Source organism: Heloderma suspectum, chromosome W (assembly GCF_057233095.1).
Source record: "Heloderma suspectum isolate Gila_16-S chromosome W, 16-S_ref, whole genome shotgun sequence".
NCBI lineage: Eukaryota > Metazoa > Chordata > Lepidosauria > Squamata > Helodermatidae > Heloderma > Heloderma suspectum.
The window spans coordinates 57029526-57054752 of NC_139475.1; the positions used below are offsets into that span (position 1 = coordinate 57029526).

A 25227-nucleotide genomic window follows, 5' to 3' on the forward strand; every position below is an offset into this window, starting at 1 on the left:
CAATTTGGCTAAGATTGGAGGGAGTCAGTGGGTGGGTTTTGTGGACTTAATCGAGGTCCCCCCCACATCTTTCCCCGAAATTTGAGCACTGCCACCTACTGTTTAGTTTCCCACTGCCCTGCCAGTAGTAATAGAACAGAGCTTTGATATAACACTTTAGGGAGAGTTTAAAATGCTTTCCACCCATTGTCTTCAAAATCCTCATAACAGCCCTGTAAGGGAGACAAGTATTCTTATTATCTTCATCCGGCTGTTGTGGGTGGTGGCTGAGACTGAGAAAATACGGAGTTTGAGGCACGGGCAAGTTTTGAACGCTTTAGGGCAGCCTCCCGAACCCGGAGCCCCCCACATGAGTTGAGCTACCACTCCCGGCATGCCCCAGCCAGCAGAGTGTAAAGTTCTGATTTGTAGCTCGGTCTTTTAACCATGATGCTTCTGTTTCTTGTTAGCTCTGTGGCTAACACAGATCAAGATCTCATGCTTGGTGGTTGCTTTCCCTGAATCACATGTGCCAGTGGCAGAATACAGCTCTTCTTAGCCTACAGACTTTTTATTTATTTTCACGATGGGCATGCTGAGCTTAGAGCTCTTTAGTTTGTGAATTTGCCACAGAGTTCCGTGCCCCTCTCTGCACAGAGAAGAGTTTCATGGCTGGAGCTTGGAGGAGCCGTTCCTCCCAGCACTGTGCAGAGAAAGCCATGGAGCTCCAAGCCTCTCTGCAGAGAAAAATGTAAACGTGGGTGGAGATGACATTGGGGGAGGGGGCTGAGGGAGGGGTGGGAGAGGGAGAGGGCTGCACCAAATCATTTCTGTAACGTTTTGGCAGAGGGGTAGCAGATTTGTGCTGTTGAATCCTTTTCCCCTTGGTGCCGTGTGGGTTTTTTTTTGGGGGGGGGGGGCTAGGAACCCCAGTGAGCAGGAAGCTGCAGGCAGGGAAGCCTGTGTCCCCATCATGTTTGGGTGGATAGAATACAAACAGAGCCAGTGAGGTGTTGTAGTCCTACCTCAACAGGTTGTTAGGAGGATAAGTCATGTGAGGAATGGTAGAAATTGCTGGGTACATTTAGCCTGGAGAAAAGAAGCAAGCCAACAAAAAAGCAAACCTTATGGCATTGTGCTCAGATGCCAAAGGAACCCAATTTTAGCGCACCATCCAAAGGAGATGGCAGCTTAAAGCGTGGACAGGAGTTGAGCAGTGAGTTGAACCTAAGATCTAGTCCATTGTTCTCTGGGGCAGCAGCAGGAACATGTCCTTGCCCTCTTCTACATAACAGCCCTGCTCTCATGTCCTCTCTCAGTCTTCTCTTCTGCAGGCTAAACATCCACAGTTCCTTCAGCCCTTCTTCATAGGACTTGTTTTCCATACCCCTGACCATCTCTGTTGGTCTCCTCTAAGCCCCTTCCACCTTATCTACATCCTTCTTAAAGTGTGGTACCCACAACTGGACACAGTGCTCCAAGTGGAACAAAGACATTTTGTGACCTGGACGCTATGCTATTGTTAATGTGGCCCCAAATCACATTCACCTTTTTTGCCGCCACCTTGCACTGCTGGCTCATGCTTTCAGCTTCTCTTCCCTCCTGCAGAGTTCCTTAGTGCTATCAAATGGAGAAAGGATGCGGGCCATTCCAGAGTACTTGAATAGTAGCAAAAAGAGGAAAACAGAAGACAAAGAATACAGCACAGACTATGTAAGTTGTTCCATCGGACACAGGGGGTGTAGGTGAACAGGCTGTAGACCAGGAATGGGAGCTGAGCCCTGGAATCTTAGTGGTGGGGAGGTGGAGTTGTGTGGTGCTCAGCTCTAGAAGAGTGCCTTTCCAGGTGTGAGTAGCCACAACTGGAATTCTCCCACCCTCTCAGAAAACCTGTATTTGTTTATTTTATTGTATTGTATTGATTTTTAGACCACCTTTAAGGGTAGAACCCTCTCAAGGTGGCATACAGGAGAAAAGCAATACAAAACTATGCAAAATACAATAAATGAGCAATGGATATATGTTCAATAAGAAGCCTATTAAAAGCAGATACAACCAATAAAACCTGCAGCCCACAGACTTCAGAGCCTTCCTGAAGACCTGCAGAGAAAGGGCCTGATGAACCCCTGATGGAAGCTGATTCCAGAAGTGCTTCAGCTTGGGGCAAGGTCAATCCTGTCTTCTTAACAAGCTGCTCCCTTCAACTGTGTGCTGTGTTTTGATGTGGCCCTTTTAGAGCGCAATCCTGTGGCCCCTAGACAAAGCCTGGGGAGCCATAGAATACTTGGGATTCCTGGGTCTGAGGCTGGAGACAGTGTTCTGCCCTCAGACCCAGGAGTCCGAGCTCCCCTCCCAATTGCAGATGGGGCGGAGAGAATCCCACCGGCTGCCTCTACAAGCTTGCAAATGCGAACTCGGAGAGGAGGGGAAATGGGGCAGTTCTGTGGGCAGGGAGGGGAGGAGACTGGGGCAGCCAGTTTACAAAAAATCCTCCGGCTGCCCTAGCCTCCTTCCCTCCTGCTCCACAGAGCCCCAGCTAGACGGACAAAATCACCCATCTAACGAAAATGTCAGGCAAGAGCAACACAGAGGCGGTGATAGGACTGTGTGCTTTAAAAAAACAAACACACCTTCTATAAATCTTTTCCTTACTTTTCTTACATGTTTTCAGGGGAGTGATGGAGACAAAAGTGAGGACAACCTGGTAGTTGATGAGGTCTGTATGTGTCTGTATTTAGTGGCTCGTGGCCCTGTGAGCAAACATGGTTGTGTGTGTGTGTGGGGGGGGTGTTATGAGAAGGCCAATGAGGCCTTTCTGGCGACAAAGCTGACGCTCTCAACACTGAGGCTGGGCGGAGGTGAAATTTACAAGTTGCGAGGGGTGGGGGGACTGTGGGGGGCTTATAGCTCTCATGCAAAATTTTGAATTGGGATGTGAAACCCAGCTGGGTTCTTGTGCATCAAAGGAGAGGAGAGTTTGACATTAGAGATACAGAGAAACACACACACGCCCCCCCCCCTCTGAATTCTGCAACCTGTAGTGTTTAAACATCTATCAGTCCAGATATTATCAGTCTGCCTCTATAACTGGAGAGATCGGAGGCTTCCCATCAGACCTGACAGCTCCTAATGGTACTGCATAACACACTTGTGAACTTTTCTGACTTTTTCGGAACCTCCACTGAATGCATAAGGTCTGAGAAACACCCCCCCACACACACACAACACCCCCACAGATGGCCAGTCTAGCAAGCAAGAAAGTTTCACCTGCTTCCTGTCCCAACCGTCACTGCCCCAGGTGCCAAGTTGAGAAGAGAGGCTGCCTGTTGGCTACCTGTTGTATATAAGAAATGGTCAGTGGTCAGGCTGTTGGTCTGGTGGCTACTGCCCAGGAAGCTTGGACAAAGTTTTATTTTCCCTCTGCTTCCTGCCACCCTTTTAAAAGATTGAACCTGGGACCTTCTGCATGCAAAGTGAGGGCTCTACCACAGAGCTGTGGCCCTTTCCCTAAAAATGGAGAGGAAGATTCTACTCCTCAGGGTTCTGATTTAAATAAGGGCTGAAGCTGATGTATACTGAGTCAGAGCATTGGTCCATCTATCCCAGTATTGTCTGCACTGGGCATACTTGACTGGCATACAAAGCAGGGGCTCTACCAACAAACTGCGGCTCTTGCAGGCTTGTGCTCCTCTTCCTGCAATAATCCCCCCCCCCCCCCGCAATAAACCCTTTTAGGCATCAGGATAGCACAGAGGAATCCTTGTTCTCCTCAATCCAGTTATGGGCTGGTCGCTCTATAGAGAGGTGCTATAGCAGAGTGTATGCATTTACCTGGAAGTCAATCCCAGTGAACTTAGTCAGACTTAGAGTTGCACTGTGAGTAACGAACTGGGAACCCCCTGTATTGAAACTCCCTCTGCCATGGATTCATTTAGTTTGAGACTTTTGGTTCAATTGGAGGGCGGTGGGTGATTTCACAGGGAGAGTAGTGAAATACTCTCTGATTGGCAGCACAGGGCAACTTACTGGTGGGTGGCACTTTCCTTTTTACCAGTTTTTGAGGGGAGGTGGGTGGTGGCAATGTTGAAACTGCTCTTGGCAGCCTCCATTTACCCTTGGATGTTGCATTATTCAGGGCGGTGGGGGAGAAAAAGATTGCAAAGCGGCCAAGGGATAAGGCACAACTCCCCCCAAAATTGTTGAAATGCCTGCCCCTATCTCACCACCTGCAAATGGGGTGGGGAAATGGGGGTCACTGGGGAAAGCACCAGTGAAAGCACCATTTTTAGAGCTCAGCTCTAAAAATGTATTATTGTTCAGGTTCCATAGCAAATTCATTTTTTAGGGCACAATCCTATGCATGTTTAGACAGGAAAAAGTCCTACAACTCCCAGCATTCCCCAGCCAGCATGGCTGTCCAAGTATATAAGGAGGAGACACTCCTTCAGGTTACCAGTCCCCAAGCCCCATAGGCTAGCTTATATTTATTAGAGAATAAGTGTTCCCTCTGATACCGATCTCTCTCCCTCCCTCTCTCTCTCTCTGTCTTCATTTCCCCCTCCCAGGACCCTCTTCTCCTCACAGCGTCCACTCCTCCTCATCTCAGGAGAACAGGGTCAATAAAGTCCCCCTGCAGAGGAAAGAGGTGGTGCAGCTCAGCCCCACGTCCATGGCTTCCTCTAGCAGTGCCTCCCCGACCCAGACGGTCAAGGATGTGGCCACGGTATGTAGCAGCATCAGGGCTGTGTGTGTTGGGGGACCAGAAAGCTTTTTGGGGGAGCTGGGCAGTTACAATTACTTTTTGAAAAAAAGACTGTTCTTGCTCAGCTTCCCACAAGGTTTGACTTTCAGGGTTTCAATTTTTCAAGGTGGTTTTTAGCCCCACCCCACTGATCCCAAACCTGGCACCCTGAATTCTTTTACATACAGGTGAAACCAATGGGACTTTTCCAAGCTGGAGGCAGTGTGGTGTAGTGGTGAGAATATCAGACTAAGAACGGGGAGACCCAGGTTTAAGTCTCCACTGGCTGATCTTGAACCAGGCCCCAAATGGGGGTGGGTTGGAGAACCACAGCTGCTGCTGTTCGCTCATTGGAAGAAAGGCAGAGAATGAATGAATGTGCCTTGGGGCGTTGGCATTGGCATTGGGCGATAAGAATGTTTTGTCTGCAGGAGGGCCGTTCCTCCGTGGTGGAGCCTTGCCTGCAGAAGGTTGCAGGTTCAATCCCCAGCACATCCAGTGGAAAAACTGATTAGGTAGCAGGTGACGGAGAAAGAAATCTACTACAGAGCAACTGCCAGTCACAGCCCAGGTGTTTTGAACTACACCTCCCAGCATAGCTAATGGCCAGGGATTATGGGAATTGTAGTCCAAAACGTCTGGAGGGCACCCTGGAGAAGACCATACTGGCCTAGATGCAGTGGAGGGTGGTGGCTCCGATGTCAGTGGGGTGGTGAATCTGCTCTGGGTTTCAGTCAGAACCAGTTAGAACTCTAAAAGAGCTACCCAAAGTGCCATCCGCACCTTGGATAGCTCCTTCAGAGTGCTGACCGACACCTGGAGCACATTCACTACCCCACTGACATTGGAGCCACCAGCCTCTACTGGCTAGATGAATCAGTTTTCCACCCTTGTTTGAGCCAGCTTGCTGGTTCTGTGGTGTTAGATCTGTCATTGACTGGGTCCCTTTTACTCACTCAGTCCTGCACAGATGATGATCCATTGATGAGCCAGCCAAAATGACTGGTAGCAGTGGTGGCCAACTGGAAGCCATGGGTTCCTTCTATTGGCCGAGCTCAACATTCTAAGAGCTGGGAGGGTAGAACAGGCAGTCATGGAATGTGGACAGCTGGTCTCCCTCTGCCACAAAACCCCCTCTTGTGCATGGAGATATGGACTAGGGCTGCTGTTGTGGTCTGTCTTGTGTACTGTAGCCCAGAAAGAGGAAAGGAAGGGAGGTGCCTTGAAGCAGGGCTGGAGAGAGGAACCCCTCAAATTGCTCTCTTGGGGAAGTGAGGTTTTTCTGTTTTTCTTTCTTTTCTTCTCCCCTTTTCTACTTCTGACACCAGTTGTGGAAGCTGCAACAAGAGGCCCATGAGAAGGGCAGCAGTCAGGTTTTCCAGAATGTTCACATTTTGGAGGTTGCAGCGGAGGGAGGGAGGTGTTTTGTTCACTGGGATCTCTTCTTTAATCTTTTCTGATCTCATCTTGTTCCATAACATCACAATATACTCTACTGTTCATTCCCCAGCCCCCACAATATGTGATCTACTATGTCAGCTTTCCCCAACCTGGCACCCTCCAGATGTGTTGGACTACAACTCTCATCTTCCCCAGCCAGTGGCCATGCTGGTTGGGGTTGATAGAAGGTATAGTCCAACACATGTGGAGGATGCTAGGTTGGGGAAAGCTGTACCTCGCATTGTTATTAGCTGTAATCTTGGGTTTCTTTATGTGTTGGGTTACAACAACACAGGCTTAGAGATTAGCCTGTAATAAGAACCTGAGACAAGCCGTGCTGGATCAGACCAAAGGGTCCACCCAGTCCAGCATCCTGCTTCCCTGCAGTGTCCGACCAGATGGCCAAGGCAGGGCACAAAGGCAATAGCCCCCTCTCACTGAAGGCCCCCCAGCAACTGGCATACACTGGTATACTGCCTCTGGACATGGAGGTTTTGTTCCATTTTGCCATCAGGACTAATGAACTTGGTGAATTGGTTTGCGCTCTCCTTCTTAGTAGCCATCGTCACATCTTGGGGAAGCAGGTTCCACAGGTTAATTATGTCTTTGTGTGAAGAACTCCTTCCTCTTGTCTGTCCTGAACCTATTGCCTCTCCATTTCTTTTCCTTTAAAGGAAGTTGCTCCAGCTGTCTGATAATTGTCTGGAACTTTCCTGGCTCTAAATCAGGGGTAGGGATAGGGGTGAAATTTGTTCGGGGTGCATTTTAATGTGAACAGACCTGTGTCACGCTTCCTGAATCAATACGCAAATAAAAGTGCAGTCCAGTTTCAGTATCCATACGTTTCAGAATTTCCCGATGCAGTTCTCTGATCAAAAAATCCATGGGGGCGGGCTGCACACAAAAATAGGTATGTTCATTAAAATAACGCACAGAAATGCATTCCACTGGGCGACATTGCTCGCAGAAAACGTGGAGATTACAAAGAGTTTGCAGGAAAGTGTATAATGGGAGACCTGCACAAAAAGGTGTACATGGTTTTTTTTTTAAAAAAATACTTTTTATTCTACTGTTATCTTTATAAATGAAATTAAGAACACCAACAACATAATCATCTTCTACAGTTCCCAACATTGCAGTATTCTTAAGAGAATATTAATTCAGTATTCATCAATAATAAAATAGAAAAAAAAAGAGAGAAAGAAAAGAGAAAATATAAAAAGAGAGAAGGACAAAGGGGAAAGAAACAGGAAAAAACAAAACAAAGCAAAATATAAACTACATTACACATAAACTTCAAATATCACTCTACTTAGAAATTATACCCATAATATTACCAATCTTATAAATCAATACAGCATAAGAAATCAATTTCAATATTATATCTTCAGGTTTATAACTAGGAAGCCAGCTTACAATTCATTTCCATTGGCCATATAATGCCTTTTAGCTAATATAAAAGCTTAAAATCAACTAGCCAGAAATATTACTAATCCTAGTATCATAATATTGATAATATTAATAATAATAACTAAAAAGAAAAGAACTATAAAGGATAAAAAAATACAACAATCACTAATGTATCTTGTGCTATCTATATTTTAGATAGTATCATTTCCAAATATATAAATTGAGTGTGCACATTTCTATACACCCTCACACAGTAGATTTAAGTACAGTATATCATATCCATTTTTTTAAAAAAATGAGAGAAAAAAGACGGATATATATATAAGCAGTTATCTCTGGCCTAGCCTGGATCTGACAGACTAAACATAGCCAGTTAACAAAACATGTTTATAAATTCCAGTTCATGGGGCTGGAACAGAAGTCTCGCATGTTTTTCCGATTAGCCACCCCTCTGCCATGTCGTGATTTAGAAACGTCTTCGTCTGACCTTCAGAAGAAATGCAAAATGTAGCAGGATATTTTAAATGATATTTTAAGCTCATTTGTCTTCCCAGGTTTCTCGCCTTGGTAAATTGCCTTCTTTTATCAGCAACTTCTTTGGTGTAATCCGGAAATAACATAACTCTATCTTGTTTTGATCCCCAAAAAAGATTTCCCCCCCTCTTGCCAAACGCAGGATGTAATTTTTTGTGGAGATACTTGCAAATTGAACTATAATCGTACAATCAGTCCCTTTGGCATTTGGCACACGGAATGCATGCTCGATGTCAAGTAAATAATCAGATGGCACAGGGAGTATCTCATGCAGGAACTTACCTACAAAAGTCGACAGATTTACATCAGTAGGTAAATATTTAATGCCAATAATACGCACATTTGCCCTGCACGTGAAAGCCTCAAGTTGGGAGATTCTGACAGAGAGGTTGTTGTAAAAAGCTTGTGATGCAGTCTTGTTCGCTGCCACCCAATCTTGCAGCTTGTTAACCTTCGCCTCCGTCTTTTGCCAAGAAGTGTTAATTAAGTCCACAGCCCCTTGCAGGGTGGTGATGGAATTTTGAATTGTATCCAGCCTCTTAGCCTGTTCAGCAAATTGCAAGGACTGGATCATGTCCTTAGTGTGTCTAGCTCTGAATAGCCTGCACCTGCCTTCCCAAAACTGTTCCCCTCCAGATGTGTTGGCCTACAAGTCCCATCAGCCCCAGCCAGCATGGCCAGTGGTCAGGGACAATGGGTGGGAATAACCAGGGTCGGCTGCCCCCTGAGCTCTCTGGAGGAATGGGTGGGAGATGAAATGAGTAAACGGCAATACCTTGCAGGTCGAGAAAATGGTCACCCCTGGCTTGCAGTCCAGTACCCTGACTTTGCAAGGTGAAGGGATGGCACCAGGATCCTCCAGCAGCAGCAGCAACTCGCCGCAGTTCCATCCAGGAGTTGCAAAGCAGATGGTGGAGTCACTCGGTAACGGGCAGGGGAGGGCCAGTGGGGATTTGTGGCTTATTGTAGGTGGGGAGGTGTGAACTGGGGAAGAGCTGCCCCTCGACCCATTTCTCCTGTTCTGTTCTGTGTATACGATGGGCAGCATGAAAGCTCTTCCTGCGCTGTTTGTTTGTTTATTATTTGATTTGTATCCTGCCTTTCCACCCAAAAATGGTACTCAGGGTGGCTAGCAATAATAAGACCAAGACTAAAACAAATACATACTTAAAGCTCACTACCAGCTTGTAAAAAAAACACAACAACCCACCTTCTACCAAGCAGGCAAGGGATGGAGCAGAAAGTCCCTCCTCTGCCTGCTGCTCCTCACCTGCATAGAATTCCTGGTCATCTCTGGCGATCAGGCAACAAATTAAATACAAGGCCACTTTGGAACATGAGCTTGAAGCAGCTGTGGAAACACAGAACGCTTCCAGCGTCAGCGTGGTCTACTGCCTCCCTGTCACGGCAAACTTTCTAAACCTCTTCTTCAACTTCAGCCTTGAGTCTGCGCAATCCGGTCACCGTCCAGAGCTCCTACCAAGCCGCCTTCAACACGCATCTGTCAACAGCGACATGGTGGGTGCCGGGACCTACACTGGGCTGCACCTCGTGACTCCGCAGCTCAGCAGGGCAGCTGTCGTTGGGGCTGCTGGTTATGGCCACGCCCCTCTGGTGAGCAGCTGGGATATGTATACATATATATTATTTGTATACTGCTAGGGTCTCCAGTGTGGTGCCCGTGAGCACTCATATGCCCACAGACACCTCTCTTGGCTCCCTACCCCTCCTGGTTTTTATTTTATTTCTTAAGATTTTTTTTTAAATTAGCACTATTTTTTCTTAACTGTGAGGCTGGCATGCTGCAAAGCAAAGTGCTGTCCTCCAGCACTTTCTGTATTGGGCACCGAAAGGCCGTTTTTGTGTTTTGGAGCTGTACTTAGGTTCTTGGGTAAGTTACTTTTCTGTTAGTCTCACCAGTGTGCTTCCTGGGAAAGGAGTGTTTTGTGGCTGGCCGTGGCAGCCATTTTGTGAGAACACCCACAACACTCAAAATTCCAGATGTGCCCACTGACCCAAGAGGCCTGGGGACCCCTTATACCACCACCTTTGCTAAAAAGCCAATAACCCCCCCCACACACACACACACACACATACACACACACACCAACAAATAAACCAAAGCTTCCCCTCTCTTCCGGTTTGACTAGGTTGCCTACAATCCTCACTCGCACTTGCGCATTCCAGGACTCTCAACGGGGATGCAGACGGGCGTTCTTTCTGCCAAGCTGTGAGTGATGGGGGAAGCCATGGAGGCATGTTTGGGGAGGGAGAGCAAGTGGTCCCTTTGGAGGTGATCTCCCTTGTTCTAAAACTAGCGTGGTGTAGTGGCTGGACTGTTGGACTGGGAGCCGGGAGATCCAGGTTCTAGAACACACTCGGCCATGGAGGCTCACTGGGTGACTTTGGGCCAGTCACAGACTCTCAGCCCAACCCACCTCGCAGGGCTGTTGTTGTGAGAGGATAAAATGGAGAGGAGGAGGATAATGTACTCCACCTTGGGTTCCTTGAGGAGGAAAAACAGTTGCCCTCCTCTGAACCCTCTCCATCTTGTCTGCATCCTTCTTAAAATGTGGAGCCCAGAACTGGACACAGTACTCCAGATGAGGCCTGACCAGTGCTGAGTAGAGGGAAACTAGCACTTCCCGGGATTTGGAAGCTATGCTTCTATTAACGTAGCCCCAAAGAGCATTGGCCTTTTTTGCAGCCACATCACATTGTTGGCTCATCTTCAGCTTGTGATCTACAAGAATTCCAAGATCGTTCTCGCTTGTAGTGTGGTTGAGCCACATATCCCCCATCTTGTAACTGTGCATTTGGTTTCTTTTTTCTAGGCGCAGAACTTGGCATTTCTCCCTATTAAATGTCATTGTGTTGTTTTCTGCCCAGCGCTCCAGTCTATCCAGATCACTTTGAACTTTGTTTCTGTCTTCCAGGGTATTAGCTATCCCACCCAGTGTTGTGTCATCTGCAAATGTGATCAGCATTCCCTGCACCTCCTCCTCCAAGTCATTAATAACAATGTGGAAGAGCGCTGGGCCCAGGACTGAGCCCTGCGGTACCCCGCTTGTTACCTCTCCCCAGTTTGAGGAGATCCCATTGATAAGCACTCTGTGAGTCCGATTCTGTAGCCACCTGTGGATCCACCGGATCGCTGTTTCATCTAGCCCACTTTGAGCTAGTTTGCTGATCAGGACATCATGGGGCACTTTGTCGAAAGCTTTGCTGAAGTCGAGGTATATTATGTCCACAGCATTCCCACTGTCCACAAGGGAGGTGACGTGATCCAAAGATGAGATCAGATTCGTCTGGCAGGACTTGTTCTTGACAAATCCATGTTGGCTTCGAGTAATCGCTGCATTGTTTTCAAGGTGCTTCCAGATGGATTGCTTTATCATCTGCTCCAGAATTTTCCCAGGGATTGATGTCAGACTGACTGGTCTGTAGTTGCCAAGTTCCTCCTTTTTACCCTTTTTGAAGAGAGGGACAACATTAGCCCTCCTCCAGTCATCTGGCACTTCCCCCGTCCTCCATGATTGCTCAAAGATTTCTCAAAGACAGTGGTTCCGAGAGATCTTTTGCCGGTTCCTTTCTTACTCTAGGATGCAGTTCATCTGGCCCTGGAGATTTGAACTCATTCAAAGTAATGAGGTGTTCCTTGACCATATGCCTATCGCTCTCAAGCTGCAATCCTGCCCCTTCCGCCTGTACTTCGCCTTTGCCAGGGGGGTCATAGACCCTCTTTTGGGAGAAGACTGAGCCAAAGTAGGCATTGAGCAGCTCTGCCTTTTCTTTGTCCTCTGTTATCATTTTGCCATCCTTATTTAAGGATGAACCACCATTTCTTTCCTCTGCCTTTTACTATGCACGTAGCTGAAGGAAGCCTTTTTCTTGCTTTTAGCCTCCCTCACTAACCTCAGCTTGTTCTCAGCTTTAGCCTTCCTGACGCCATCCCTGCAATTCTGTGCTACCTCCCTGTACCCTTCCTTTGAAGCTTGACCTTCCTTCCACTTCCTATATGCATCCTTTTTTGTTTTCAGGTCATCTCTAAGCTTTTTGTGAAGCCACATTGGCTTCTTCTGTTGTCTCCCGCCTTTTCTCCTTGTTGGAATTGTTTGTAAGTGTGCCTTGAGAATTTCCTTTTTTAAAAGCTCCCACCCACCTTGGACTCCTTTTCTCGTTAGAGTTGCTTGCCATGGGACCTTCCTGATCATTGTTCTGAGTTTATTAAAACTGGCTTTCCTAAAATCCAGGGTATGCGTTTGGCTACACTCGGCTTTTGCTTCCTTTAGAACCAAGAGCTCAAGTATCACATGTTCACTTTCCCCCAGAGTTCCCATAACTGCTACTGTATCCACTAAGTCATCCCTGTTGGGTAGGATCAAGTCAAGGATAGCTGATCCTGTAGTTCCTTCCTCCTCTTTCTGTCGGAGGAAGTTATCAGCAACACAAGTTAGGAATTCCTTGGAGGGGCCACGTTTTGCAGAATTTGTCTCCCAACAAATATTGGGGAAATTGAAGTCCCCCGTTACTACCACATCATGCTTCCTTGAAACATTGGCTATTTAGTTTTCAAAAGTTTCATCCTCGTCTTCTCCTTGGTTGGGTGGCCAGTAGTAGACTCCGACCACCAGGTTCCTTTTATTCTTTGCTCCATTTATTTGATCCGGATGCTCTCGATGGGGCTACCAAGCTCATCCTCCTGTATTCCTGTGCAGAGATACGTATTTTTCACATACAGTGCAACCCCACCTCCCTTTCTGTTCCTCCTGTTCTTTTTGAGCAACTTATATCCTTCAATTGCTGCATTCCAGTCATGAGAGTCATCCCATCAAGTCTCAGTCATACCTATTAAGTCATAATTTCCCTCCTGTATTGAGAGTTCAAGTTCCTTCTGTTTGTTTCCCGTACTCTACACATTAGTATATAGCCATCGAAGACCATGTGCTTCATAGTCTGGCTTTCTTCCTACATGTTTCTGAAGACTATTATTGGGCACTCTTAGAGCTGTTCTCTCCGTTGCGGTGCATCAGCCTTCGTCCCTTGTTACCCCCAACTTTATGTCTCCCTCCCCTGCAGGATTCAGTTTAAAGCCCTCCCGATGAAGTTCTTCATGCTGTGGCCAAACACATTCTTCCCATCCTTTGTGAGGTGCACCCTGTCCCTTGCCAACAGTCCATCTTCCGGAAGTATAGCCTGTGATCCCAGACTCCAAATCTCTCTCGTTGGCACCACCTTCGTAGCCAGTAGCTTCGTAGCCACCTGGAGTATTTTCCTTTCCCTTGCTATCCCTCTTCTAACTAGTGGAAGAATGGATGAGAAAACTACCTGGGCCTCGAAGTTCTTGAGTTTCCTTCCCAAAGCGTCGAAGTCTGTCGTGATTTCTTGGTAGCTCCGCTTGGCGGTATCATTTGTTCCCACATGGATGAGAAGAAAGGGATACCTGTCAGTGGGCTTTATGAGTGTAGGCGACCCTTCCGTCACGTCTCTAATCTGTCCTTCTGGGAGACAGCATACCTGGAGTGTCCATGGGTCTTTCACGGCTGTAATGGACATCCAGCTTTGGCCAACGAGACTCCATTTGACGTTATCAGCCATAATAAGATTAAAGCAAGGATGCCAAGCAAGGACACGGATTGAAGGCTTAGCTTCATGCAAAGGTAGACAATAACAGGATGTAGTTTGAGGGTTTCTGCAGTTTCCTACAGAGCTTGCGGTTAAGCTAGTGTTTTCCTGTTATTTATCATAACCTTTATGACCTTACAGCTAAGCTCTTAGAACAACAGAGTAACACACGGATGCTTTATATGAGAAACCGCAATGATGAATAGCAAATAAGGGGGGGAGCACGGAGGAATGTGGTTTGGCGCAAGTTATTTACCACTGCCTATATGAGGGAGCTGGAAGCGCCACTTGGGGTCGCTCAGTTGTAGAGGAGTGACCCATCGCGATGACTCAATATTCCGTCTTGAATAAAGCTTTGGCGAGTGCAGGCCGTGTCGGTGTGGCCCTTGAAAGTCCAGCTGAGCCGCTGCCCTGACACCACCATGGCAGCCATTTTGTGAACAGGCAAGCCCCCCATGGCAGCCATTTTGTAAGGCTGCCTACAACACACTTTCAAAATTACAAATGTGCCCTCTGGTCCATAAAGGTTGGGGACCCCTGGTTTAGGCATACTTGTTCATGAGGGAAATGTCCTTTATAGTTGCTCAGTACAACTCTCTTTATTATTCCTTCCCAAGTTCTAGGACAGAGAACTAGCACAGACTGTATTTCAGGCTGGGGGGAAGGGGGAAGAAAACAAGCATCTGTAAAGTTCCTTCTTATCCCCTAGGAATACTCATAATTTTTATTTTTAAGAAGGGGGCCTAAAGGCAAAGTGCACTTGAGCGTGTAGAGAATGTTTTGCATTTGTGAAGTCAATGCTTTCTTCAGAGACTGCTCTGCTATGAAATTGGTCTTGTTTTGTGCCTTTCTTGGAAACTTTTCTACCCAAGACTATTAATCGGCTCTTAATCTGCTGTATCTACTTTCAGTTTCATCACAGAATTGAGATTTCAGCATTACATGAGGAGGAGTTTCTTTCCTGCTTTTCTGGTACATTTCCCCCCCACCCAATTTTTTATTGTAAATTTTAAGAAAACAAAACTAACCGAAATCATAACAAAACTGCAAAAAAGAACAAAACAAAAAGAAAAAATAGGAAAAATAAAGCAACATATTCTTATATCCTCAGTTTCAAATATTACAATATTCGAGAAAGAAAAAAAGGAAAAAATAGGTTTCACATAAACGTCAGTGAAAGCAGACCAAATATCTGCATGTAAGTCCATCTGCAAGTTACGCCTATGTATCACTCTTCCGAATGTATCACTCTTTCGACAAAGTGCCCCATGATACCCTGATGAGCAAACTAGCTCAAAGTGGGCTAGATGAAGCAACGATCCGGTGGATCCACAGTTGGCTACAGAATCGGACTCAAAGAGTGCTTCTCAATGGGACCTTCTCAAACTGGGGAGAGGGAACGAGTGGGGTACCGCAGGGCTCAGTCCTGGGCCCAGTGCTCTTCCACATTTGTATTAATGACTTGGAGGAGGAGGTGCAGGGAATGCTGATCACATTTGCAGATGACACAAAATTGGGCGGGAGAGCTAATACCCTGGCTGGAAGACAGAAACAAAATTCAAAGTGATCTGGATAGACTGGAGCGCTGGGCAGAAAACAACAGAATTACATTGAGTAGGGATCAATGCCAAGTTCTGCACCTCGGAAAAAGAAACCAAATGCACAGTTACAAGATGGGGGATACGTGGCTCAACAACACGACAAGCGAGAAGGATCTTGGCATTGTTGTCGATCACAAGCTGAATATGAGCCAACAATGTGATGTGGCCACAAAAAAGGCAAATGCTGTTTTGGGCTGCATTCATAGAAACAGAGCTTCCAAATCCCAGGAAGTACTAGTTCTCCTCTACTCAACACTGGTTAGGCCTCATCTGGAGTACTGTGTCCAGTTCTGGGCACCACACTTGAAGAAGGATGCAGACAAACTGGAGAGGGTTCAGAGGAGGGCAACAAAGATGATCAGGGGACTGGAAACAAAGCCCTATGAGGAGAGACTGAAAGAACTGGGCATGTTTAGCCTTGAGGAGAGAAAACTGAGGGGGGATAGGATAGCGCTCTTCAAGTCCTTGAAAGGTTGTCACAGAGAGGAAGGCCAGGATCTCTTCTTGATCATCCCAGAGTGCAGGACACGGAATCATGGGCTCAAGTTACAGGAAGCTAGATTCAGGCTGAACATCAGGAAAAATGTCCTGACTGTTAGAGCAATACGACAATGGAACCAATTACCTGGGGAGGCGGTGGGCTCTCCCACACTGGAGGTGTTCAAGACGAGGCTGGACAGCCATCTGTCAGGGATGCTCTGACTTGGATTCCTGCATTGAGCTGGGGGTTGGACTCGATGGCCTTGTAGGCCCCTTCCAACCCTACTATTCTATGATTCTGTGTTGCTGGTGTTGTTAAGTCTTCAGTCCATTGTGTTATAGGCAGTGAGCATTTATCCTCCCAATAGCATAATACCAGTCTTTTAGCAACCAAAAGGGCGTGAAAAATCCATTTACACTGACCATGTGTTACATTCCAAGAAGCAGGTAAGTAATTTAAAAGAACATTTACATCAGTGAATATTAAAGAGCTTTCCAATACAAAATTTATCCGTATAGTAACTTCCTCCCAAAAGGAGGCAGCCATTGGCATTTCCAAAACATATGAATAAGAGAAGCATTGACTGCATTACACCTCCAACAATTAGCTGAGTTTGACAAGCCTTTACTAAAAAGACGTTGTGGCGTCAAATAGACCCAAAACAAGAGCTTTTGCTGAATAAGGCGTAACCGAAGATCCATGGAAATGTCCGACACAGACGCCAAAACGGCAGTCCATTGATAAAGCAAAATAGGACGTTCCAATTCCCTGTTCCATTCCTGCTGTAAACCACTTGTGTCATATTTATTCATTGATAATAAATGTTTGTAAACATGAATGTAGGTCGAAACGTCTGATCAGCTTCAGTAAGTATTTCCAGTAGCAAAGGAGACTCCGAGGCAGTGAAAGCAGCAGGACCGAATCTAGATACCAACAAATGGTTCAATTGCAAGCCCTGCCATTCCGCTGAAGCCGGCAGATCAAACTGATCTCGCAAAGTTGAAAATACCAAAAACTCATCATCAGCCCCCACTGATTGATCGAAAGTCAAGGTCATCTTATCTGTCCAGGTCCGCCATAAAAACATGTTCTTGCCCATTCTGAAATCTGGATTTCCCCGCAAAGTCAGTTTAGCATGGGAAAATGGATCAAACTGTAATTGATGTGGCGTTATACGCCAGACTTCCCTAACTGCCCAAATTGTGAGAGGAGCTCTGTCTGCCTTGATATGCCAAGAAGCTAATGCCATCCATTTAAAGAGAGGCTCCAGACAAGAAGATTCCAACACTGACCACGGAGGAAAACCTAATTTGAGTGGAAAAGACCAAAATTTAGTAGAGGTCAGCAAATAGGCCCAATGGTACGTAGATAGATCCGGAAAACCAAACTCACCTTCATTAATTAGAAGTTGCATCCTTTTTAAAGATATTCTTGGTGGAGAGGAACCCCAAAAGAATGTACGAGACAAAGCATTGAGTTTTTGGAAATATTTGCCAGGTTATACATAGGGATCCCGCGTATAACATAAATCATTCAAGGTATCGTTTTCATTTTAAGTGTATTCTCCTTACCCCATAAACTCAACTTTCAAGATGCCCATCTATCTATATCTCATGAAATAGCATTAATCAACTTGTTTAAATTTAAACTAATCATCTGAGATATATCTCTAGGAATAATTATTCCCAATAAGTAATAAACTCTGGGCACCGTCAAAATTGCCAATTGGCTAATACATTAGAGTATATCCTATGTCCAATCGGCATTATTTCCGACTTTGACCAATTAACTGAATAGCCCGACAGTTCACCAAAGGTATTAATCAGTTTCATCAAAGCCGGAACCGACGACTGGAGTCTTGAGATAAACAACAAAAGATCATCAGCATGAAGGCTAATTTAAAATTCTAATCCAAAATGGACAAATCCATGAATACTATTATTTTGTCTAATAGCGCATGCCAGGGGTTCCAAACATAAATTGAATATCAATGGGGACAGTGGGCAACCTTGTCTGGTGCCCTGCCAAATAAGTAAAAAAAAAAAAAAAAAGCTGAGAATAAACAGTTGAAAAAGTTACTCTCGCTCTAGGAGCTTAGTATAAAATTTTAACCCATTTCAAAAATTCTATAGGAAAACCAAAAGTAGTCAATGTAGTAAAAATAAATTTCCAATGACTTTTGTCAAATGCCTTTTCTGCATCCACGGAAATGATGGCCACCTGGTCAGTTCTTTCAGAGTTTAAAGCAACCAGATAAACAACTAATCTGAGATTATCAGCCCCCTGTCTATTTTTAATAAATCCCACCTGGTCTGATCTAACCAATGCAGCCATGACCTGTTGTAATCTATCGGCCAAGATTGCTGTTAATATTTTGATCTCTTCATTAAGCAATGATACAGGTCAATAGTTTGCGCAATAGGTATGGTCCTTGCCTGTCTTAGGAATCACAGTAATGTAAGCATCATTTAACAAGGAAGAAAGGGAGCCCACTTCAAAAATACGATTATAGAGGCGATACGACTTCGGAGCTAAAAAACTAGAGAATGTTTTATACCATTCAATTGGAAAACTATCTGTTCCAGGTGATTTCCCAGTATTAATTTTCATTATTGCATTCATAATTTCCTCCAAATGCAGAGGAGCTAAAAGGAGCTGTTGTTGTGAAGAATCTAAACCTGGAAGATTAATCTGAGAAAAAAAGCGTCCATATCTTGCTCTAATATATTATGATCGGTACTATACAGATCAGAATAAACTTTTAAAATTGTGAATTTATATCTGTAGGAGAAGTATATACTTTGCCACTCTCATCGTTAATAGCGGGAATGACATTTTGATGTCGGCGCTGTTTAAGACGATGTGCAAGGATCTTACTAGGACGTTCACCATTTTCCTAATATTTCTGTCATAGACAAGTCAGAGCAAATTCCGCCTGTTGTGAAAGGATATTCTTCAACTCATGCTTAGTATTCTGCAGCTCTTGATGAAGTTGTGCTGTGGGGGAAGTGGCAAGCTGAGTTATGAGAGATTTCAGCTTCTTATTGAAGTGCGTCTGTTGAGTTTTTTAAGCTTCTTTTGATAGGAAGCATAAGAGATCGTTTGGCCCCTTATAAAAGCTTGACTAGCCTCCCACTCAATGGCGGACGAACCTGCTGTACCCTCATTAGTATTGAAATACTCTGTTAGTGCAGCCAACAGAGGGTTTTGGGTTTTGAACTTCTCATCATTAAGAAGTGAAACATTCTCATCATTAAGAAGTGAAACATTACGCCAAAGACCAGGGGCCCAAGGAGTGTCAGAAAATCGCAATTCCAAACGTACTGGGGTATGATCCGACACTACCAATGTGTCAATCTTGCAATCTTTGGTTTGACATACTAAAGTTGTAGAAATCTAAAGAAGTTATGGTGAACTGGTGAAATAAAAGTATACTCTCTATCAGCAGGATGTAAAACTCCCCAAGCATCAATTAAACCATATTCTATCATATAAACCTGGAGTGTCAATCTCACAGCAGATTGAGTTTTAGGAGAAGGTGTACTCTAACAAAGGATCTAAGACCTTATTAAAATCCCCACCCAGAATCAAATAATCATAGGTAATATCAACCAATTAAGCAAAACAATCATGAAACATAGCTGGAGAATCAATATTTGACCCATATACATTGATCATAACAATTAATTTGCCCATATATTTATTTATTTATTAAATGTCTTAATCGCCCATCTGGCTGGACACTCGGCCACTCTGGGCAATGTATATCAATACAAACAGTTTTAAAACAATAAAATTTTACATTAAAACATAGTATTTCTAAAATTACCATGTTGTTGTTGTTCAGTCGTGTCCGACTCTCCGTGACCCCATGGACCATAGCACGCCAGGCCTTCCTGTCCTGCGCTCTCTCCCGGAGTGTGCTCAAGTTCATATTCATTGCATTGGTGATGCTATCCAGCCATCTCATCCTCTGCCGCCCCCTTCTCCTTTTGCCTTCAGTCTTTCCCAGCATCAGGGTCTTTTCCAGAGAGTTTTCTCTTCGCATTAGGTGGCCAAAATATTTGAGCTTCAGCTTCAGTCTCTGTCCTTCCAGTGAGCAGTCAGGGCTGATTTCCTTTAGGATGGACTGATTTGACTTCCTTGCAGTCCAGGGGACTCGTAAGAGTCTTCTCCAGCACCACAGTTCGAAGGCATCGATTCTTCGGCACTCAGCCTTCCTTATAGTCCAGCTCTCACAGCCATACATTACTACTGGGAAAACCATAGCTTTGATTAGACGGACCTTTGTCGGCAAGGTGATGTCTCTGCTTCTTACTATGCTGTCTAGGTTTGCCATAGCTTTCCTCCCAAGGAGCAAGCGTCTTTTAATTTCATGGCTACAGTCACTGTCAAAGCCTGCCTGAACAACCATGTTTTTAATGCATGGCAGAAACTCATATACTTTCCTACCAAGATAAAAAAAGCCTCTCAATGTCAAAAATCACCTGTTGAACTGAAAAAGAAAGTCGCTTATAAATTAAAATTGCAACCCCTTTACACCGTGTTGAAGTATCTGTGACATAGGCCTCTCCAACCCAGTCCTTTTGCAACATCTGTCGATCTGCAGCCATCAAATGGGTTTCTTGTAAGAAGGCCATGTCAACATGAAGCTCTTTTAGGGCACAGTCCTAACTAGATAGGCGGCCGCCTCTGAACTCAGAGGCGACAAACTATCCAAAGCAAGGCAGGAGAGGCACGGGGGGATCATTTTCAGCTGTCTAGTGGTGGGGAGGCCAACCAGGAGAGGAAGCTACCGTACAACACATTGGATGTGTCGTATGTGCAGCTCTGCTCTTCCCGCCCTGGAACGCCCCCTGCCCCGCCCCTTTTCAGTCGCTCCGTGCTCATCTTCCATGGAGGCAGCGCAGACGAGAGGGGTAGTCAGTTTTCCAGGAACCGACCTCGGGGCTCCGAGGTCAGTTCCCAGATATCCGATGTGTCTAGCGGCCATCGGATTGGTCTCTTAGCTTAGTAAGAACTCTTTTCTGTTTGTTTACATTTCACAGCCCCTTGACGTTCCATGAAGTCACATTAAACGTTGAAAAAACAAAAGCAAATGATTTGCTCCTCCGCCTAAACAGATCTTTCCAAATTTGCAAACAATAACTGAATTTATATACCATAAATGGCAAAACAAATATATCCTTGGTTTAGATTTAAGACTAAGGATTTCAAACATCAAAGTTGTTCTTGTTACGTAGAAACTGAGAAGAAATTTAAAATTATTCAGAAGTATGAACAGTAGTTGAAAGTTTTAAAAAAACAAAAATAAATATAAAACTCAAATAATCCAGTTTGTTTCCACATAACATAAAACAGTGCCAATCCTCCCCCAAGAGACCAAAACAAATAAACAACTTTAACAAAAGCAAAAACAAAAAATAAAAACTTTGGCCCATTTGATCCATTTGGCCGAACGTGCAACTGCAATGCTCAGCTAGGCCCCGCCCACAAATTAGTAATAATAATAATGATAAAAAAATGAAAAAGCCAATTGGGTATTTTAACTAATATTTTATCTGGAGATATATTCATATATATATACATATACACACATGCACACATACACACATAGGTACAGACATGTATGTACCTGTCAGGAGCGCCCTAGCGGCCTCTTTCAGTAGACTCCAATAGCCAACCCAAGACACAGACGAAAGGATTCTTTTCAAGGCTTTAATCCTTTTACAACTTAACGACTCTTTCAGATGCTAATCACCAGCGACTAAGCAGTGAACAGCAGAGTAGCATATGCTCCGGGTAGGCAGTTGGTCCCCGTTTGAAGGAGAATCACTTGAAGACCCTAAACGTAGGGGCTGGGGAGAGATCCTCCTTCTTTCCCTTGGGTCCACGGGACACGGCCGTTGCTTGCATGCCAAACGGGCGCTATGCCTCCTTTCCACACCCTCCATAGCTCATCGCTCTCTGCGTCTGTGTTGAGCGTCTAGCAAGCCCCCCTCCCACACTCCCTCACTGCCAGGGTCACTATCTATCTCAGGAATGCCGGCAGGAGGAATCTCTGCCAGGTGCTGAGCCTGTGAGGGATGAGCTGGCTCCTCTCCCACGGATTGCTGATCCTCCTCAGAATCAGAACTGCTCTGGGGTTCTTTCGGCTCAGTTTCCACCCTGACAGTGCCTACATAACCTTATTAAGCTAAATTTAATATAGTAGTTACATGTAACCTGCATTTATTATTATTATATTTATATCCTGCCTTTTTCCCAATACTGGGACTCAAGGTGGCTTTGCATTTACTCAAAATGACACTTTCGACCCTGCATCTATATCGAGCATCTAACAAGCCTCGTTCCTGCACTCTCTCACTGCTAGGGTCACTATCTCAGGAATGCCGGCAGGAGGAATCTCTGCCAGCTGCTGTGCCTGAGGGAGGAGCGGGCTCCTCTCCGGATTGCTGATCCTCCTCAGAAGGATATATTCATATATAATGAATCGGTTGTTGTTTTATCCATAACATTGTGCATGCAAAACGTACTGCTGCTTTCAGCAGTTCCTTTGTATCCTTCCCCGCATATCTCTATTGATGATGCATATGTATGCATGAGTGATGCACACATTTCCACAGGCGATGTGGACATCTGCATTGATGGGGAAAATGCAAAACTGCATGCCCCATGTCTGTGTGTGGTTTCCAGCGGGTTTCCATTCCTTCCTGGCTTTCCCCTTTAATGATGTGCAGATTGATAAATCATTACAAAACATTAATCCTGATACGATGGGAATGTTATGGGTGGCCCCAGCAGTGACCTGGCGCACAATTGCTCGCTAATGGCCTGCTGTATTGAAGTGACCTTTCTGGGTGGGAGCTAAGGGTGAGGCAGTTGCTCCTTGAGACAGAGAATATTCTGATAGGGATGTACGAAACCCCCCTTACCTGGCTCCGCCAGGTTCCGCTGGGGGGGGGAGGTGCTCCATCCCCCCCCCCCAGAATCCTGGCTGGCTGCTCCGCTCTGCGGGGATTCTGCAGAGCCGCCGGCCGGCTCCACCAGCAGCCGGACATCCGGCCGCTGGCTAGCAGGGATGCAAATGGCGGCGGCCCCAGCCACTGCCGTTTGCATCCCTGTATTCAGCCGTGATAGGCTACGTAAAGACTTACGTAGCCTATCACGTCTGGGTTAAAAAAAAAAACGCGTATGCAAATGGTGGCGGCTATGGCCGCCGCCATTTACGTTCCCTATTTTTGGTTGTCTTAGTCTATGTAAATATTTACGTAGACTAAGACAGCGAAACTAAGGGGGAACGCAAATAGCGTCCGCTACACTATTTGTGTTCCCCCTTAGTTTCGCCGTCATCGTCTACGTAAATAATTACATAGACTAAGACAACCAAAAATAGGGAACGCAAATGGTGGCAGCCGTAGCCGCCGCCATTTGCATACGCAGTTTTTTTTTTTTAACCCAGACATGATAGGCTACGTAAGTCTTTACGTAGCCTATCATGAGTGGGGTAAAAAAAAAAGACTGCAAATGGCGGCGGCGGCAGCGGGTTGGAAGACCGGCCGGCGCAGCCGGATCCGCCGCCGTCCAGAACATCCACCCCAGGTAAGTCTCATCCCAGGGGGGATCCGTGGGGGGCGGGGGGGTGGCAGGCCGTTCTGCCATGGAGTTCGGGGGGCCGAATGCACTGGCATTCGGCCTCACCGAGGTCTGTGGCAGAATTCTCTGACATCCCTATATTCTGAATGGTGAGAGAGCCATTTTGGAGAAGCTTCAAATTTTGGAGAAGGTGACTCCTTTTCCCCCTCCACTTCCAGGTGGAGTAGGAGAGGGGTGTGTGTGTGTGTGTAAAGCTGCAATTTTGAGATGAGGCTGAGAGAAAACATCAGACCAAGGGTCCATCTCCAGCATTCTGTTCACACAGCGGCCAACCAGCTGCACACAGGACACCCACAAGCAGGGCATGAGCACAACAGCACCCTCCCGCCCATGTTCCCCAGCAACTGGTGTACAGAGGCTCACTGCCTATGGTACTGGAGGTGGCACAGAGCCATCAGGACTAGTAGCCATGGATAGCCTCCTCTTCCAGGAATTTGTCCAGCCCCCTTCTAAAGCCATCCAAGTTGGTGGCCATCACTACGTCCTGTGGTAGTGAGTTCCAGTTTTAACTCTGCATTGTGTCTTTCCTTTTATCTGTCCTGAATCTCCCACCATTCATTATGACAGAGGGAGAAAAATGTCTCCCTCTTCACTTTTCCCCACCACACATAATTTTGTACACTTCTATCATGTCCCCCCACTCACTATTTTTCAACTCTAAACAATCCCATTCATTACCTTTCCTCTCAGGGGAGTTGCTCCAATGTGCCCCCCCCCCAATCATTTTGGTTGCCCTTCTGTGCCTTTTCCAGTTCTACAATATCCTTTTTGAGGTGCAGCAACCAGAAGTGTACACAGCATTCCAAGAGTGGCTGCACCATCAATTTATATATAAAGCCATCACAACATTGACAGTTTTATTTTAGATCCCCAGTGTAGAATTTGCTTTTCTCACAAGCTATCCACCACCAGCAGCACACACAAATAATCTTGACGTGATCATAGATATTGTTATGTGCACCCCATTTTCCCAAGCAGTGGTAAGTTCCAGGGGAGTGAATACCTGGGTTTGGTTTCCTTTGGGGAAAGAGGCTTGTGGAGTTTGGGTTTTTTTAAATCAATATTTGGACTTATTTACAAATATAATTCCTTATGGTGCATCCCTAATGTTCTGGAGCATGTGCTTTCATAAAATGTCGCTCAAAAGGAATGTGGGTGGAATTGTGCATACAAACATGCCCAGCTTCCTCTTGTGCAATGTCTCATCAGTGCGCATGTGTGAGCATTAATAATATGGGGGGGGGGAGATAAATTAACCAAAAGCTACGACAAAACTGCAGATGGCCCAAGTCCAGAATTCATTTTTGACATTCAGTTTAATTAGAATGAAGGAGGAAGTGGAATGAAGCAGAGAACAAAACCCTGAAACAAAGGGGGGAAATCTACTAATTTCTAGAAGGCAGGCAGCAGTGTGGGGGAGGGTCGCACTGAGGTCTCTAGCTTGGTGCCCGTGGGATTGGTGGTGTAGTAAAAATGTAACCTTAAAAGCCATTGTATGTGCCTTAAGCAGCACGTAGTATTGTAAGAGCTGCACATGCCTAGAATAAGCGAGCAGTAACCCTAAGATAATTTAGCTAGGCAAATGGCTAGCAACCAATCAAAGTGACATGCTGGCTAAGGAATGCAAGCTGAAGTGATAAAACTGTAGCGAGGGAGTTGCCCAGGGTCAACTCTGCTTTTGAGCGTGAGCTCCTTTGTCCAACTGTTTGCAAACAATAAAATCGAGCTGGACCCAGCCTGAAGTTGACTCTCCTCTTTGG

General features: G+C 45.7%; 1 protein-coding gene across 2 annotated transcripts; it reads left to right on the plus strand.

The window, feature by feature from the left end:
* The first annotated feature begins 1500 nt into the window (after window positions 1–1500).
* Window positions 1501–10480, plus strand: LOC146334046 (transducin-like enhancer protein 1). Of its 2 annotated transcripts, none has more exons than XM_084825088.1 (5): window positions 1501–1692; window positions 2651–2695; window positions 4545–4702; window positions 8887–9028; window positions 10255–10480. In XM_084825088.1, exons 3-5 carry the CDS (start codon window positions 4649–4651, stop codon window positions 10473–10475), a joined length of 417 nt encoding a protein of 138 aa, XP_084681214.1. In that variant the 5' UTR covers window positions 1501–1692; window positions 2651–2695; window positions 4545–4648; the 3' UTR covers window positions 10476–10480. The 2 variants fall into 2 exon arrangements, with proteins under 2 accessions (XP_084681214.1, XP_084681216.1); XM_084825090.1 differs by lacking the exon at window positions 10255–10480 and adding an exon at window positions 9544–9573.
* Window positions 10481–25227: the final 14747 nt, after the last annotated feature.

What these genes read in the sequence shown, in the direction of transcription:
- LOC146334046 (XM_084825088.1), top strand. Translation starts at nt 4,649, where the DNA reads ATGGCTTCCTCTAGCAGTGCCTCCCCGACCCAGACGGTCAAGGATGTG. An exon ending in CGGTCAAGGATGTGGCCACG is followed by an intron (nt 4,703 to 8,886) that starts GTATGTAGCAGC and finishes AATACCTTGCAG; the next exon opens with GTCGAGAAAATGGTCACCCC. An exon ending in GCAGATGGTGGAGTCACTCG is followed by an intron (nt 9,029 to 10,254) that starts GTAACGGGCAGG and finishes CGGTTTGACTAG; the next exon opens with GTTGCCTACAATCCTCACTC.